This window comes from Ptychodera flava, chromosome 15 (assembly GCF_041260155.1).
Source record: "Ptychodera flava strain L36383 chromosome 15, AS_Pfla_20210202, whole genome shotgun sequence".
Lineage (NCBI taxonomy): Eukaryota > Metazoa > Hemichordata > Enteropneusta > Ptychoderidae > Ptychodera > Ptychodera flava.
In genome coordinates this window covers 17369462-17386476 of record NC_091942.1, presented here as the reverse complement: position 1 = coordinate 17386476, position 17015 = coordinate 17369462, and the positions used below count along the sequence as shown (strand labels likewise).

Here is a 17015-nt window from a genome sequence, read left to right as displayed (position 1 = left end):
ATATATAAAGTGTATAAGATGTATTCATACATAGACAATGTTTGATTATTCAATTAGCAATCAATTGTAGATCTATGTACATATATATACAATTGATTGCTAATTGAATAATCAAACATTGTCTTTGTATGAATATATCTTATACACTTTATATATATATATAATATATATATATATATATATATATATATATATATATATATATATATATATATATATATATTTTTATATATATATATATACACACACACACACACACACACACACACACACATACACATACATACTGTACACACATACATGTTCACACACACACATACATACACAGACAAGTAAAAGATTAAATATCAAAGTTTTCTTGCATCTGTAAAGACCTTTGCTCAGGATCTACCGATTTGAGCCACACTTGTACAACAACCCATCTGTCTTTCTTTTCTCTGTATTACGGATACTAAGAAAACACTTCACTAATTACAGTGAAATGAATAAATGCTTTAGAAACCAAGGTACTTAAGCTAGCTGTGCAGACTTCGTACCCGGATGTTTGGCAATGCCTGTGCAATTCACTCAATTACACAGTCCAAACTCAAGAACAGTCGTTTGGATCATATTGCTTGTAAAAAATCCAAGCACACACATAATATGCGTATCAAGCACTGCCTCGTTGTTTGATATTTCATCTGTAACAAGTGAAAGCTATATGCTTTGATCATGATGTCTTTCTGAGCTGGCTTCTGATTTTTAATTTCAAATGATACACACATGCTCAGGTGGCTTTGTTGGCATTCTATATATGACGTGCACGATTGGACATTTCTAACATATGGTAATTGTACATCGCTGCTATACTTCTGATGCAAAAAACACTGTAATCCATCACTACCATCAGTCTTTGGAGCATTGAGAATGAAGCGAATCAGCTGCAGCTTTGGTCAAAGTGAGTCATCAGCACTCGGAAACTGTGCTCACCACCAGTTTCAATTTTATAAAACCAGCTTGTACAATAATGCACTTTATGGTCCCCTCTAATTTTCACCACCAAATTTTGGAACAACCAAATTGTTCTCTGGGGAAAAGTTTGACCTGAACACAGGTGTACTTAGGGTGAAGTAGGGATCAGCCTGCTGTCACAGTATCATCTGAACCGGAATCATGTGTTTTTCACACAGATTTCTCTGTGTAATGTGATCCAAGTTTGCAGTAGGAAGTAAAATGGGTCACGCTAAAATTTGTTGGTGAAAGGTATTGTAGAATCAACACACGTCAGGGACAGACACACAGACTCATAAACTTTTACAACACTCATGGAGTATAGTTTTACCGGATTATTTTTATGAAAATCGAAAATTTAATTTTTCTCTGTATAAGTGACATTTTGAATTTAATTTTCAAGTGTCTGTAAATTATATTGGGAAGTTTGTTTCTCTAGTACCAAATTTTACTGAGTGATCCCCGATTTTAAATCTTGACTCTGATAGGAAATATTTTAAAGTTCCCACATGAGAAAGTTCAACTTCCAGGTATTACATTAAAATCTAATGGGGTTGACAGACATATTTCATGTGCAATTACTTGATGTGTTCGTTCATTTTGAGTCATAAAATTGTAAATGCATGCTACGGATGTAAGAGTGATCAAAGTTTTGCGTCGATCTAGTCATAGCTGAGATATCTTGCAGTATCACATGGTATTATTCTTAGTAAATTTTCTCATACACATTCACACAGGACTTTTCAGCTTATTGTTGTTCATGAAAAATTTAATCATTTTGTTTGCCCATACAAGTTTACTTCAGACGCCTCCAGGTACATGTGTCATACCTGCCAGACTTACTGACATGAAGAAATATTCAATAACAATGGGGATTTCTTCGAGACGTAAATCTTTATTAGGCGTGGCACTGGATTTAAATTGTACAGGAATGATGTATGTGCATTGATCACAGAAGACTTGGATAAGAGCAATCTGTAGCCTTCGTTGTCAGAAACATTTTGAAATATTATCTCATTACATGCAGGACGTTTACGGGTTTTATGTCCCAGCTCTCCGCAGCATGGCAATTATTAGCATTAATGTGTATGTATGATTAGAGGTGATGTGCTCTGCAGCATTCTGATTGATACCGCTGGAAGTGACCAGCTGAGCTACCAATCATCTGTCACTGTTAGTTTGCATAATTGCCAGATCTGCCCTGAGGATTCTCAAGGAAACTGCTCAGACGCCAAAAAAATATGGAAAAAAAGAGGAAAGAATAATTAAACATTTACGAAATGACGTGTTTTTTTTGACAATATCCTAGAGATATTGAAGTCGTTAACACAAGTCTTCAAAGAAAATGAGTGCATGTGGGTTTTGGTAATGTACATATACCGGCTTCCAAGGGTCGTCTAAAAGGATCATCTTTGACAGACAGTAATACTGTATATTTAACTCTGACATCCCTGTCACATGCAAAGTTTTGCATTCCTTATTAGTGTGAAAGACTTAAACTTTTGCTCCAACTTTCGTCTCGGAAACTTTCAACCTTTCTCTTTCAAAATCGAGAACAAAACTCAGGGTTTATCATGCAAATTTTTACCGACATTTGGCCTTGCATGTGTTGGGGAAATTTGGAATTTTCACAAAAACAAGACATTGAAAATTAACTTTACTTAAATACTCGAAAAGCTTTACTGATATACAGTCACCTGCAATCTAAATATGCCCATATATGGTCAAAGGGGCATTCCTTGGTATTCAAAATACCCATGTGAGGGCGCTGTTTTTAAAAAGTGGCCACACGCTTAAAATCTGTGATTGGTTAGATTTTCCATGGTAACTGTGGCAAATATTGGAACAGGTGACAGTATACCTTTAAAATCAGTCCATACAAGCAGTAGGTATTATAGAAATAACGGGCGACGTGTTGACCATTAACGTTTATTTGTGGGCAAGGGCAAGAGGAAAGCCAAAAATTAACGGGCCTGGCTTGCCGAGCCTGTTAATTTGGCTTTCCTCGAGCCCACGCCCAGAAATAAACATTAATGGTCAGAGTGGAGTCTGTTATTTCCATTATATTATCAGCGAACCCAAGAAAACCGTCAAAATTTCTGAAAATTTCAGGAGCGAACGACAACTAGGCCCCAGAAACTGAGCAATACGCGACACAGTCAGGCGCGCTGTAAAAAATTGGCAAATCCGGAGATATTTTCAGAAAAAAAGTATCTCAACTTGACTTATAAGTGCTGCATTTCATTTTGTGATTGATTATGAATTGCGTTTGAGCTGTAAAGTTACGATACTTTGAGTTGTTAATTTTATTATTCATATTCACGGGCATGTAAACAAACCATTACTGTGTATTTGTGGTCACTCACGTGGTTCAGCTTGACCAATCAAAATGCGACGGGCAGGGCATGGTAATATAATGTAAAATATAAGAGACTTATACTTAAGCATGTACAGTGTACAGAAATTATATCGTTTGGTATGCAGCAGCAAGGGCCGTTTTCAGTGTGTGATTGAATTGGCATAATGGAAGCTTGCTCAGTAAATTTCCTGATGTCCTGGTGTTTGACAGATTTTACTTTCAAACCTCAGCATGGCATACAGAGAGCATACATGTGCTGTTCCTTGCAGGGTCTCTCTCATGGCACACTGGGGTACATTATTCTGAATGAACTCTTGGCATCATAAACCTTTGGATATGTCTGCACATGATGCTGAGCTTTTGGTGTAGCATGTATAAACTACACAGATGCACTGAGCATATGTTGTAAATTGCAGCTACCATTTTTGATGTACTTGTACAGAAGTAGCCGTGCACACCGTGTGGTACTACTGTGGGTACTTTGATTATCATTTGCCTGTAGAAAGATGGCATAACTGATGAAAAGTCAAAAGCCAGGCAGATAATCATCAACTATCAGAGGTACACTATAACTCCATAAAAACTTCACTTCATGGGACAATGTATATAATATTCTCCTCAAATTGGTTAAACCTGGAATTCAAATGGACCACAGTACAACAAAACCACATGCAAAATACACATGCAGAAATATGTGCATTTGTACAGACAAATACTTTTACTCATAGGTTTGTTTGTAATGCAATCACGTGATCTCTCGGGTATATGGGGTCTGCAGAACACTGTGCGTCTTTTTTACTCCAGAGTAGAACCATTGTGCACTGGTTCTTATAAAGTGACCGATCAGAGTGATTAAATAATGTAAAACTAACATAATCTCAAAAGAATTTTTTCGGAGGCTCTCTGCTAGCCATTGTTTCCTACTATATACAAACCACATTTGAAAAATTGAAATATGTTTGTCAGTACAGTACCATGAACCAACAGATATTGATGCAAAATTTGAAAATTTTAATATAATTGGACGTCCCGTATAATTGGACATCTTTTCATCTTTGAAAAGACGTCTAATTATACGGGTGACTACTAATTGACTGACACAGCTCTGGCAAAGTTAACTTACATCGTATCTACTATCCACTGATCCGATGAGTTGGCTGAAATTTTCCTTGCAGGCATGAACATCTGTGACCATGAATAATTCACAAAAAGTCACAACACTGTATGATATGCAGGTGGCAAACAATGCACAGATAAAACTAATGAACAGGCAATAATGAGATAAGTTATGTGTGAGAATGTCTGTGTTTGCATACATACATAAAAGAAAAGAAAGAGAGAAACTAGAAGAATTGTTTGAAATTTGTCGGTCGTAGTATTCGTCGTAGCATTAGTCGTAGCATTATTAGAGTAATTGGGTGTGTCAGGAATGTGAAATGTCACATTGTAAAGAATTAATAACCTTATCAGCAAATACAGTATTGCCACATTGTCCTGATCATGTTTTTATGGTATTTGAAGACTATGACATCATACTATGATGATTTCCCACTTTTATATTTCATCTGTACAGCTGACGTCAATGCAAACATTGATGTCAACCCAATTCATAATCGTAGAGTTTTTACACAAGCTGCCGAAAAAAGCAGATAAAAAATTAAAGTGACACATAAAATATTGAAGTGTGTACAGTCACTGCAATGGGGTAGATGATTTTCTAACTTCATAGATCAGATGCTACAGTTACAGTAAGCTGGATGAGTGTGTGCGGACTTAATAGAGGACAAGAAAACGATTAATCATCTGAATATATGGCCGTGTTTAGGTGGCTGTCATGGCAACTGATCCAAAACACTGCAGCCATGTATGAATTGAATTTTCCGGTTGAACGAGCTAGAGCGGAGAGAATGAGGAAAAGTTAATTTAGCCGGTTGTCATGGGAGCTGCTCTTTGCCCCGCTGATGAAGTGACTAACGCTTGGAATGAAAAACAAACCTGGAATTTTGTCCATGTACTTAAACAGATACTGGCAACTTTTTTGACCCGCTCTGGTAAGAGCATTAGGGGGATGACCTTCCCGTTGTTTGGACATGGAAAATACATTTCTAGCAATGATGAGATCTCAGAAAGCATCTCATCTGGGATTGCCCAGTTTGCTGTCACGATCGCTGAAGTAGCGGACCCTGAGCTATGTAATTCTAACAAAAGTTTCTTTGTCTTCCTGAGTACTTCATCTCCGCCCACCGTGATGATTTTGTCGGAAGGATTCATTTCATTTCGGCCCAAACAGGCAACCTCTGAGGATAGGTGTGATGCAGTTGCCATAGGCAACCAGATGAAAACTGATCGATGAGCAACACGACAGCAGTGATGGAGAAATAGTATTTGTGAAGATTCTCAGCAGGCTTTCACTGGCTTAGTGGTCGCTTTGTCAGGCTCTCAGAGGATTTTGCAAAGACTTATTAATATAAACTAATAATTCTGGATTCCCAAAATGATTGGCCAATACTTTTGTAGTAATAATTTGAAATTATCTTTTTTTCTTTGAAGTACATTCAATATGCCTCCAGTGGTTACAAGATTGCAATACTAAGTCTTTTGAAAAAATGTATTGATGTCAGCAAGATTAGCTATGTTTTTCAAAGGGGCAAAATACAAACCATCTTTCGATTTTTTTCCCAAAGGTCATGTCAAAATATATCCAGTTCAGTTAAATAACTGGCAACAGAGCATTTGGCTGCTCTGTCATTGCATTATCTGGTTTGGGGTTTGACACCAATGACTCTCGCTTTCAGATTAACTTGTACATTCATCAATGAACAAGCTTGTAACCAGCCCTCCATAGACTCTATCAGCGAAACAAGAAAAGCACAAAGGAGCAACCTCTCTGTTTTGATGGGTTGCTACGACAACTTGATATCAATAACGAGAGTAAATCCATATCAGATTATAAAGCAGGCCCCGATGTTGTAAGGATAGAGATTGGAGCCAAACAGCAACAGCGTGGATGAATGTGATCAAAATCGATAACGATACACAAGAGGGTTTCACTGAATACTAGTCAAATATAATGCTGGCACATGTGTATCATAATATGCCCCCGTGGTAGTGTTTGCCTAAGAGATGTGTGTATATTGAATTGATGAATTTCTTTGTGCTGCTGAACTGCACTCACCCTAGGCTGGGTGTTCAATGGTTTGCTTCAATCTACTTTGCTCGCGTTGTATCTCAGTGTATTATTTGCTTTGTGCATCGCGTCTTTACTGGTGACATTTAGTGGAAAAGTAAATGGCATCAAAAGTTTTTTTCCCTCTGTGCCACCGCAGACAGTGATTACAGTAGGAAGCCATTAGCTTGTACTAGTACTACAGAATCTCATCAGCGTCTACATGAGTTGAAATGGTGAGAAGTACGGTAGCATTCAATTGCAAAACAAACAGAGCTGTAGAAAGCTATTTGGTGGAGATGAGATGATGTGTTCAAGCAGAATACTCTGCATTATCTGAAATACCCTTAGCAAACATCAATGTAATTTTCCTTCAAGGAATTTTGAGTTTATCTTTGCTTTGTCAACATGAAGTTAGCGAGATATCCTTGCTGTGTATTAGCAGATTGGAAACCACTTATAGAAGTCTTAAATTCACATTTTGCTACAAATCCGGGCAGTGACTTTTGTTCAAGCACAGCCTTCACACTTCAATTGTAACTACAGTGCTAAATTTTACTGATATTTTCAAGATCAGGCAGAGTATCCTGTGTTATACCATATTTATCCACCATCATGTACTGGTAATTCAGTAATTTCTTGATCGGATTCAAACTCACGACGTACGGCGTCTTACTAGTCTCCCAGCGAAGTACACCACAGTCAAAACCTCATGGTTAAATTCCCGCCGAAAAAGAGTGGTTCAATGACCATGCAAAGTCGTGAAGATAACTACATTATCCTAGATATCGATGCTTGAGTTGTACCAGGTTGAAGTATCATTGCAACTCTGCAGAGAAATTTCCAAACTTTTGCCATACTGAATTCATTCTTTGGAATTACGGTCTTTAAAACTTTGCATGAAATGCATGCATGTATCATATGTGAAACCATTGGAGAATAGTGCACTAATGGTTGTACATGCAGAACACTTTAAAAGAAAGTGGCCAGTTTGGCCGTCAAAACAAAAATTGATAATGTGTACAAATGTGATCACTGAAGTCGAACTTATGTTCAGATATTTAATCGGTGACATTTACATCACTAGTGAATTTTAAATGGTGATAAAATTTCATTCACTTGAAAATTTCTAATTTTCCAAGTTATATCATTATACTATAAATCTTCTGAAATACGGGCTGTATGCCATTATTGTATATTGTTCAGCAAATTATGTCATATTTAGGTCGGATAGCCTTCTGTAAAGTCGCTTCAACAGATAGCAAAATGCATTGATAGATGCAACAAGTATTCCTGAGTTACAATGGCATACAATATTTGTATGTGTTATATGATACATACTGCTAATGCTGGAAATAACTTCAGTTTCCTAGTCTGGTCGGTGAATTATGGATGTTACTGAAAACTACTCCATGGAGATGATCCATGGAGAGTATTGTAATAAATAATAAATTGAGAATTACTGTTACATGTGGATCCTCCCCATAACATAACCACCATATTAGCATAATACAAGAAGTTTGAGAAGTCTTAGAAATACCCTTTACATGTATGAAGTTATGGGTACTTTGCAGCATCCTGAAAATCACATATGCCGTGATATGATCTTCTAGAAATGCTTTCCTTTGGTATGGTTTACATGCATTGGGTTGATTTTCAGGTGTATACATATCTTGATTTAGAAATGTTCCTCTTCGTAGATCTTGATACGAAAAGATTCCAGATACTGCAACAAAGGGATAATATATATATACATAATAATTGGAGTTTGCCAAGTAGAGCATTTCAGCCTGCAAGGTCTGTGAAGGCTGGCTCTGTGTAAGACAATTACTTTGAAGCACAATCTTTCCTTAAATGGAGGAATGTGACATCCTACTTTGTGTTCATTGTCATTGATATTAAAAAAGTCAAGTTCAAATGAGGTAAATAATAAGAATGGAATGCTGAATTGTCAATGGTTAAAATGCAAGAAGCTGAAATGCTTCTATGGCCAAATTGAACTCGTACAGGATTAAGTTTGCTGTGGTTGAACTTTAATACTTCATTGTCTTTGGTAATGAAATTTTAACATTTGCTGATAATGTAACACTTAGCCTAATTAAAAGTGATAAACTGAGGCAAAGCTTGTCGACAGAAAAGCTTAGAAAATGAAACTAAATTTCTGATACAATATCTGACAATATCTGCCAGAATTCCTTGCTGATGTGCAAATAGTTAACTGGCCTTCAAAAAAGTACCAGTACACATTTATGTTATTTCTATTTTATTGATGTTTTCATTTTTCTCTGTAAGAGGGTTTTTATGCTTTGCTAAATAGAAAAACTGTAACTTTGTCACAAAATAAAGATACCATCACTGATCCAAAATGTCACTGCAAGTGAAAGTAATGTGTAAGAGCTTTGTTATTGTAATTATGAAAATTTAATCATAAGATGAGAAATGTCAGGGTTCCTACTTGTATTATATATGAGTTGAAAATATATTAATGTCAGAATTTTATCTTTGTCATTTAAATTTGATCACTGGTCAATAATTAAGTATGGGATATGACCATGTAGATTACAATTGTGCCGCTATGCTGAAATTCAAATGAATTAAATATAAAATTAACCAGAAAATCATATGGGCATTTTGTTGGTTTTTCAGGGGTAATTGATGACTTAATCAGTTCCCTGCAAATGGCAGTAGATAAATGAATGAGCAATAACTTATGATATGAAATATTAAAACATGTATTACAATAGAACTGATAAATAGATAAATCATCAAACATTACAAATACAAACAGACATCGTAGCATTCTTATTTATGTGCATCTACAGTAGTAGAGTTGAAATTCCTTGTATCATGAAGTGATACATGTGAACCAACCAGCTACATTGTACATCTTGATAATTATCGGATAGGTTGATAAAAGCTGAAGCCACTAAGTTCTGATACTCAGAGGCTGTCATGAGCTCACAGACTATGTACTTGTACGTGGCTACATGGATGTGTGTAGACATATGGCATACATGTACATGTACACACATTTATACATGAGGCATCTCCACGCGTAAACACCTGTACATGTATCGGTATGCATGTGAGTTGAGTGGTACATGTAGTGATGAAAGATGGAACATAAAGATGTTTGCCAAGAACGGATGCAAAATGACTTATTTTCTTGTCATCATATTCCCCCTCTATCATTAGTATTGTTTATAATTGGTGCTCTACTGTTTAAGTCTAACATAACATAATTAACATGCTATTAAGCTTTCCCCATTTCTGTTTTGTTCCCAGATGGTGGTACTGTTGGATCCAACCGAAGACCCTGATGACATACTAAGGGCTAACAGATCCAGAGAAAAACAATATGTCTTTGATTTTGTATTTGACGGCAAGGCCTCACAGGTGAGTCATCATGTTTTCTTCTTATCCAGTCAATGTATTTGGAGATACTGTAGTATATGTAAGCGTCCTCGTAAAGGTGATAAGTATCTGTAGGTTTTCCTCACAGCGTGCTTGTTGCTTTGCATATAGTAAGAGTTAAGCTTTAGCGGCATTTTAGAATATCATAGGTCAGTTTATTGCGTTGCAGTATATTTAATCATAGTTGAACCTGTTCACCCCTATTCCCTGTAAGCAGATCCACATTTCCCATTGATAACGATGGGTTTGGACCAAACCATGGTTGTGAAAGGGTTTAGCTTTAAAAGCTCAGTTTCGATATGAGGTGGCATTATTAGGAAGTTAATAGCTCAGTTGCAAAAGTAAGCTACGACTCAATAATGGATTACAGTACGGTGTTGTGGAGAAAATAGGGATTTCGCTGAGGAAAACGTCAATCATGATTCCAACTTGCTTTCTTGCGTCAACTGAAATAAATATTCTACCCTCTCCTGTCCAGATGGTTCTGAAATTCAAATAGATTTTAACACAAGTTTTTGCTAGGATGTGAAGTTACAGGCAAAATTATCTTTCTGAAAGAATAAAAGTATAGGATATATAATGTTGATTTGTGTTTTTAATCACCGAGTTTCATTGCCAATTGCAATACTGCCAATGGCAGTCTATTTCATCTGAAGTTGTATCGTATATCATTTTCAAATGTTATGCAAGTCAATTGTGTTTGTGCATCCACTCATGTATTATCCATCATGAATACACAAACAGACATTATCATTGGCTTAGTGGTGAGGCACGTCAAATTAGACTTGCGTCCCATTACGTTTTAAAAATTAATGTGAGACATGATTGATGATGTAGACACGTTCATATTAAAACCAACTGCCACGAGGAAGTTTTATAAGAGGATTTGTAGCTGCCCGTTAATTTCCGTAGAATCATTTATTTGTGAGTGAAGCCTAGTTTAACTATCAGCTCTGGGCACTGCTGGTGCCACAGTGAAATCAAATTTGGCATAATTGCATTTTACCTGTCTTGTATTGGGGATGAGCATTTGAGGCAAGAAAAATGTCTGTTTCAGTTATGCTGATTTATCATCGTTGATGTCCTGTTTTCGTAAATAAAAAATATCACAGTCCCATAGACTTTTTCAGAACCGTTTATGAGAACTTGATTATACGGTAACTTATATGATGTATTCATATTGAGTCATAGGTGTTAATCCTGTATTGTAAGTGTTGTGGTCATGTGATATTATGTAAATGTTTAGTTTTGCATATAATTTGTTGAACATGTAGTTCACACATCGCTGGGAAGGACAATCTGTATACCGTTTTAAATTTGTTTTATATATGTTTCACAAAATGTGAGATCAGCTATTCTGTGAATTCTGATTGTTCCTGCATTATGTAAGACAAATTTGCTGTGTACTTTCGGAGATTTGTCTGCATTCCATGGATATAGATGCTCATCGGAGCCATCTGAGTTAACAAAGATGAGCAAGACCAGACTGTGATTTTTGTTTCTGTTATAGTAATACTGAATCCCAAAGCTCATATTCTATGGATTCTGTGTTCTTTTGTGATATGGGAAAGTGAATTTTAAATGTAAAATTGCAGTGGAAAAATATTGATGCATAAGCAGTGGAGAATTGTTCACAAAGAGCTCAGTGTTATAGCCCAGTGCTACAGATGGCTGGCAATATTGCTTCCCTCTGTTGTCCATTTCACGTGAAAGTGAATTGTAAAAAAATAGTTTAATGGAACGGGGAGTTAGAGTCTAAAGGAGAAATAGATAAATGGGACAAGAGAATTTATTCTTTAATTTGTTACATTCACTGAAGACTTTGATGTAGAAGGGTTAAATGTGTTCACCTGGGTCTTTGGCTGTGGGTACAATGCTAATTGTTGGAGTTATTATGTTGCTACCGGTATAATTCAGCTGTGAATATTCCAGCCAATTAACTGGGTCTAATTAGCGAAATCCCATTGGCATCTAGTTATTTGCATTTTTCCTCACTTTTTGAAAGCCAGGGAGAAGTGTTCAAATTCAACCTTGTTCTGTCATGACAGTTTACCACTAATTTGATAGACGGCAAAGACCCACATGCGTGTCAAAGTCATTACTGGGCTGAATTGAAAGTGCAGGCAGGGTGTTAATGCAGGCAGGGTTTTGATGCACATGGTACCCTGTAACAAGCTGTATGCAAGCATCGCTATCAGGAGAAAGTTTTTAATTCACACAGTGTAGCACCGCTGCGTGATGAATACCAATTCAAAACCTGAGTCACTCAGTACAGAGATCTAGAACATTATAGGGTTCAAATTCATTGTCCATCATTTAGTAACGTGTCAGGCTGAATCACCGACAAGTGGGTTTACCGTCTCATTCTCTGAGAACACAGCCTTGCCTGTCGTACACTCACATTGATGTGGTAAAAGGTTTTTCGTGTCAACTCTAGTAATTTCTCACATTCGTGTAACGTGTGTCTGCCATCTCAACTTTTTACCATAGCCATTTCATAACATGCAGAGGAAAGTCTTGAAGCTGGCTTTATCCATGTGGGTGCCAAAGTCAGTGTTTGTCACCTATAACCCAGTCAATTTTATCCAGATATCTGCCAAAATTTTGAAAAAAAAACTGCGTGTAAAGAAATGTTAAGTTCATTTGGTCCAAATTGAAAAAAATATTGCGGAAAGATTTATGAAACATTGGTAAAATGTTGCACAAAAATTTTGGTCAAAAAATTACAGTACCCAAAGGGTTAAGATTGACCACCAGTGTTTTATATACAATATACACCCATATTTTTTTGAATATTTTAACTTTAATTGTTGATCCACATATGTACTCATTTTAGATTCAATAGAACAAATTAATTTTCACAGACAATGATTGCGGTGACATCTTTCGGGCATAAATTCTGCAATCACCTTTAATCTATTGATTGTTTGTTCAATTATTAAAAAAATTGGCAATTTTGGAAATTCTTTGCTTTGCAGAGCATATATTTCTCACTGCTACAGAACATGACGACAAACAGCATGAAAGTCAAGCTAGCTGTTAGTATGTGGAAGTAGTTCCAGAGAGGTCTTTGCTTATTAGCAAAATGACCAATTTATAAATACATGTATGTAAATTATTATAAAAAACAAGATTTTAAGACATTGTGTATGCAAATTATGCTGTGATAGAAATAAAATTTACCATAAATTTTAGTTCTTTCTCAGAATGGAATAGGTAATCTGATAATCGCATTTAATGTTGAGAACAGTACGCGATGCCTGCTGAGTGAAGTCTAATAGTCATTTATCAATCTCTCTGTTACACTGCAAATCCACCACTGAATCTGATAAAATGATACTGTCGTCATGTTGTAAATGCTTGACATGGCTAGATGCTGTCTGCATGTTATAAATGCTGGACAAAGCTGGATGCTGTCTGTGTGTTGTAAACGCTGGGCATGGCTAGATGCTGGCCTAATGTTGTAAATGCTGGGCATGGTTATATTATCTGTATTTTGTATCATCTGCCGACACTGAACCATTACCAATAGGCATTATCAATGGCGTGGCTGTATTTACATACTGTCAGAATGTTTGATGAAAACTCTTTAGCTTTATGTATTTATCATGGTAAAAAGAAAAGAATGCGCCATCAGGAACTCTGTGGGAACATCTGCTTTCTGTAGATAAAGCATGGCTGTTGCCATGGCAATAGCATCAATATTTGGAGGAGCCATAATGGCACATCAAAACTGAATGTGTCATTTTTGTGAAGGCCATATTGTGCCGTTTCAGAGCTGATTCTCTTTATGTGATCATGCCTTACGGCGAGGTTTTGGAGCAGAGTTGCTTATTGGCTACTGGGCTGTTGATAGTTCCTTTATTTTCATTTGAGATATTTCCATGGCGATGAGAATGGCCCCCAAGCCCCATAGTGTGCGTTTCCATTGTCATTCTTGCAATTGGTCATGTTTTCATGTGTTATCTTTTACATATTGAGCTGCATAAGAATAACCTCAGGTCAATTGCAGAGGACACCATTGGCAAATTTATGATCCAAAGATATTTAAATAAAGTATTTTTTGTACTTTGAAAGGTATAGTGTACTTGATAAAATATCATATGAATAGCAACATCACTGAAAGACTTGATAGTCGTCTACAGCCTGTCGGGTTTAAAAGGCAATGTGGATCAAAATAATTGAGTCAAATAGACTTGTTTGAACTTTTCTTATTGGAAGGTGAACCTGAAAGTCGTATTCACATGTACATGTAGGTAAATGTATGTCAGCATCGCCTGCTGCAAAATGAATATTTCCCTTATACTGTGGCATCCCTGTTTGTTATCAGTACAGTAAATGTTTGCTTTGTAGTAACATGGGTCTTCTCTGGTATGTTCCATACATGTAGATGCATCACAATTTCAGTCATTCAATTGTTAAATTTCAGCTTTGAACAGCTTGCAGACTCTCACTCATCATAGTGAAGTTGATTTCTCCTAAGGTAGAACGCACTTCCAGGACACATATATTTACAATTCTTTTCTGATCTACCACTTGCTCATTTTATGTTAAAGCGCTTGGATTAAGACTAATATTTCACCATCTTATGAAAATAAAAAGTTTTAGTTTTCACCATTGAGTTAACACAGGGATGGCGGCCATTTTGAATTTCAAATATCAGTAAATGTTAAGTAATTTGTTTTTTAGTACCAAAATTTGCACAGTGATCCCTTTATTTAATTCTCTATTTCATAAGTGAATGGTTGAAAGTTTCATCAAGGAAAGTTTGAGCAAAAAGTTTAAGTTTTTTTCTTTCGAAATGCAGACTCCTTAAGACTTGAACCATTGTAAATACAGTTTTGCTTGGAGTGATAAGTCAAGTCGTGGTGTATCTGTCGATGCGGTTTTCCTTCTGTATAACACAGATGGAGGGACGGTGCACAGAGTGTTTTCAAATTTTGATCTGTTTAGCCCAGCAGTGTTTATTTTCAGTGAATAGTTGATGACGCGATGCCATTACTAAATCAGTAAATGGTGTAAAACACACACTTATGTCATTGCTATACTTTTCAATTTCATTGATTAAGAAATCCTTACATTTACTAAAATTGTTTTCCGCTTGTGAAGCAATTACAGTAAACAAGTTTTACTTGATCGCTGTGGCTTAAATGGCAAATTTCCTCCCAACCTTGAGTGAATTTCCCATTTCAAAAGCATCATTCATGAGTTTCCTCTTCGTATTATTTGGGACCGAGAGTGTGTTTTAATGATCTCGGCATGAGGCTTTTGCCCGGGCTTGGCTACTTATTTGGACGGCAAACAAAATCTATTAATTTTGCTCAATTGTACGAAAAGTGTCATGGAGGAAATGATTGCAAGAGGAAGGAAATGTAATTTATCAGTAATTATTTGTAATTATCAGCAATTCTCAGCAAAGGTGAAGATAATGAACAAAAATTCAGAACTTGCACACCAGAAACTTTCATAGGAAATATCCATTACTTGTGAGTCAGAAAGTCATATTGTTAATATTTCAAAACAGCAACTGGCCTATGAGCGCCAAAGTCAATTTTTGTCACCTTTATGAAAACAAAAATGTAAAAAATACCGTCAAGGACACTATGTGCTCACATTCAGTTTGAATTGGTCCATTCGAGAAATATTTACACCATGAAAAACAAGAATGACAAAAGCAAATAAGGTCTCCAACTTAGGTACTGGAGGTCATCTTTAGGAACATGCATATCAACTTCTATAGCAATGGGAGAAGCAGATCCTAAATACATAAGCAAATGTCAACAACAAAAAACAGAGAAGGCTTGATAAAAAGAAAAGGTGGGAGTGGGCAAAAAATGCACAAGGGATCTGGTAAGAAAGTATGCTACATCATCGATCTAAACCCTACCCCCTCCTGAATATCAAATGTTTCACCCCTTGGTATTACATAAGACCAAATGACAGGAAGTACATTTAAAACCTTGGAGATTTTTAATTAATGCCATGAGTATTATCATTCTAATGTAAACAGCACTTAAGTTAGTTACAGATAGTGAAATGCCTTCCACTGTGGGCGTTGATCACAACATCTGGAATTACCCTGGATCCAAATTTCTCATCAGTTCTTGTATGTCTTACATAGAAAAGTTGCAAAAATTGGTCCAAAATGAAAAAAATCACCTCAGCTTTGTTTTCTGGATCAAATTTTCCTACAAATTGGTACCAAATATGACAAAATTATGTTCACAGCCTTCAAAATTGTCTCACAACATATCCTGGGTTGGTGTAGGTCATTTAAGGTCACAAACTGAGAAAAGTACCTAAAATATACAAATTTTGGGGTTTCCCAACACTTTGAGCAGAAAATTTATCTAATAACATCTTTCGGGACTTTATACCAAATTACAAAGCTATCAAACAAGGGACTTTATACCAAATTACAAAGCTATCAAACAAGTAATGTTGAGATAAAGTTTTCTTGACCAAAAATGACAATATTGTCTTAAAAATACAATTTTTTATATTTCAGGACAATTTCCACATATCTAACTATTGTCATCTCTGTACGTCTGTGTACGAAATATGAAAGCTGTCTGTCCAGGGGTTTTAAAAAGGAAATACTGTCTAAGATTTTTTGACCAAAAATGACAAAATTGCACAAAAATAGTAATTTTCCCAATTTTGTCATAATTTCAACAAATTAGAAGAGTAACACCCTTGCAAAGAGACAACCCAAATTTGAGAGCGATTGGGCTGGCGGTTTCAGAGAAGAAGAATTTTTACTGAAAATGAGAAAAATCACAAAAAAATTCAGCAAAAATACAAAATTAAAAATATTTTCAAAATATTCATAAAACTGTATAAGGTTCACTTAAGGTACTTGCACACAAATTTTCAAAGCAATCAAAAAAGCGGTTCTTGAGTTATTAATTCTTAACCATTTAAACATTTTGTAAGCTCATTTGCATAATTTTGGCAATGCAGACTTCATTTGAACAAAATCCCATCTATAGCCCAGGATGCATCCACACACCAAATACCAAGCTGAAACGTTCAGCGGTTTGTGTGTTTTTGATGTTGACGGACATACTGTACGTACATACATAC

General features: G+C 36.0%; 1 protein-coding gene across 1 annotated transcript in view; it reads left to right on the top strand.

The window, feature by feature from the left end:
• LOC139151364 (kinesin-like protein KIF19) overlaps nt 1–17015 on the top strand; it is a 60489-nt gene that overhangs the window by 24684 nt on the left and 18790 nt on the right. The window contains exon 3 of the mRNA XM_070724069.1: nt 9801–9911. Within this exon, the coding sequence (XP_070580170.1) occupies nt 9801–9911 (111 nt within the window). The remainder of the gene's footprint in view (nt 1–9800; nt 9912–17015) is intronic.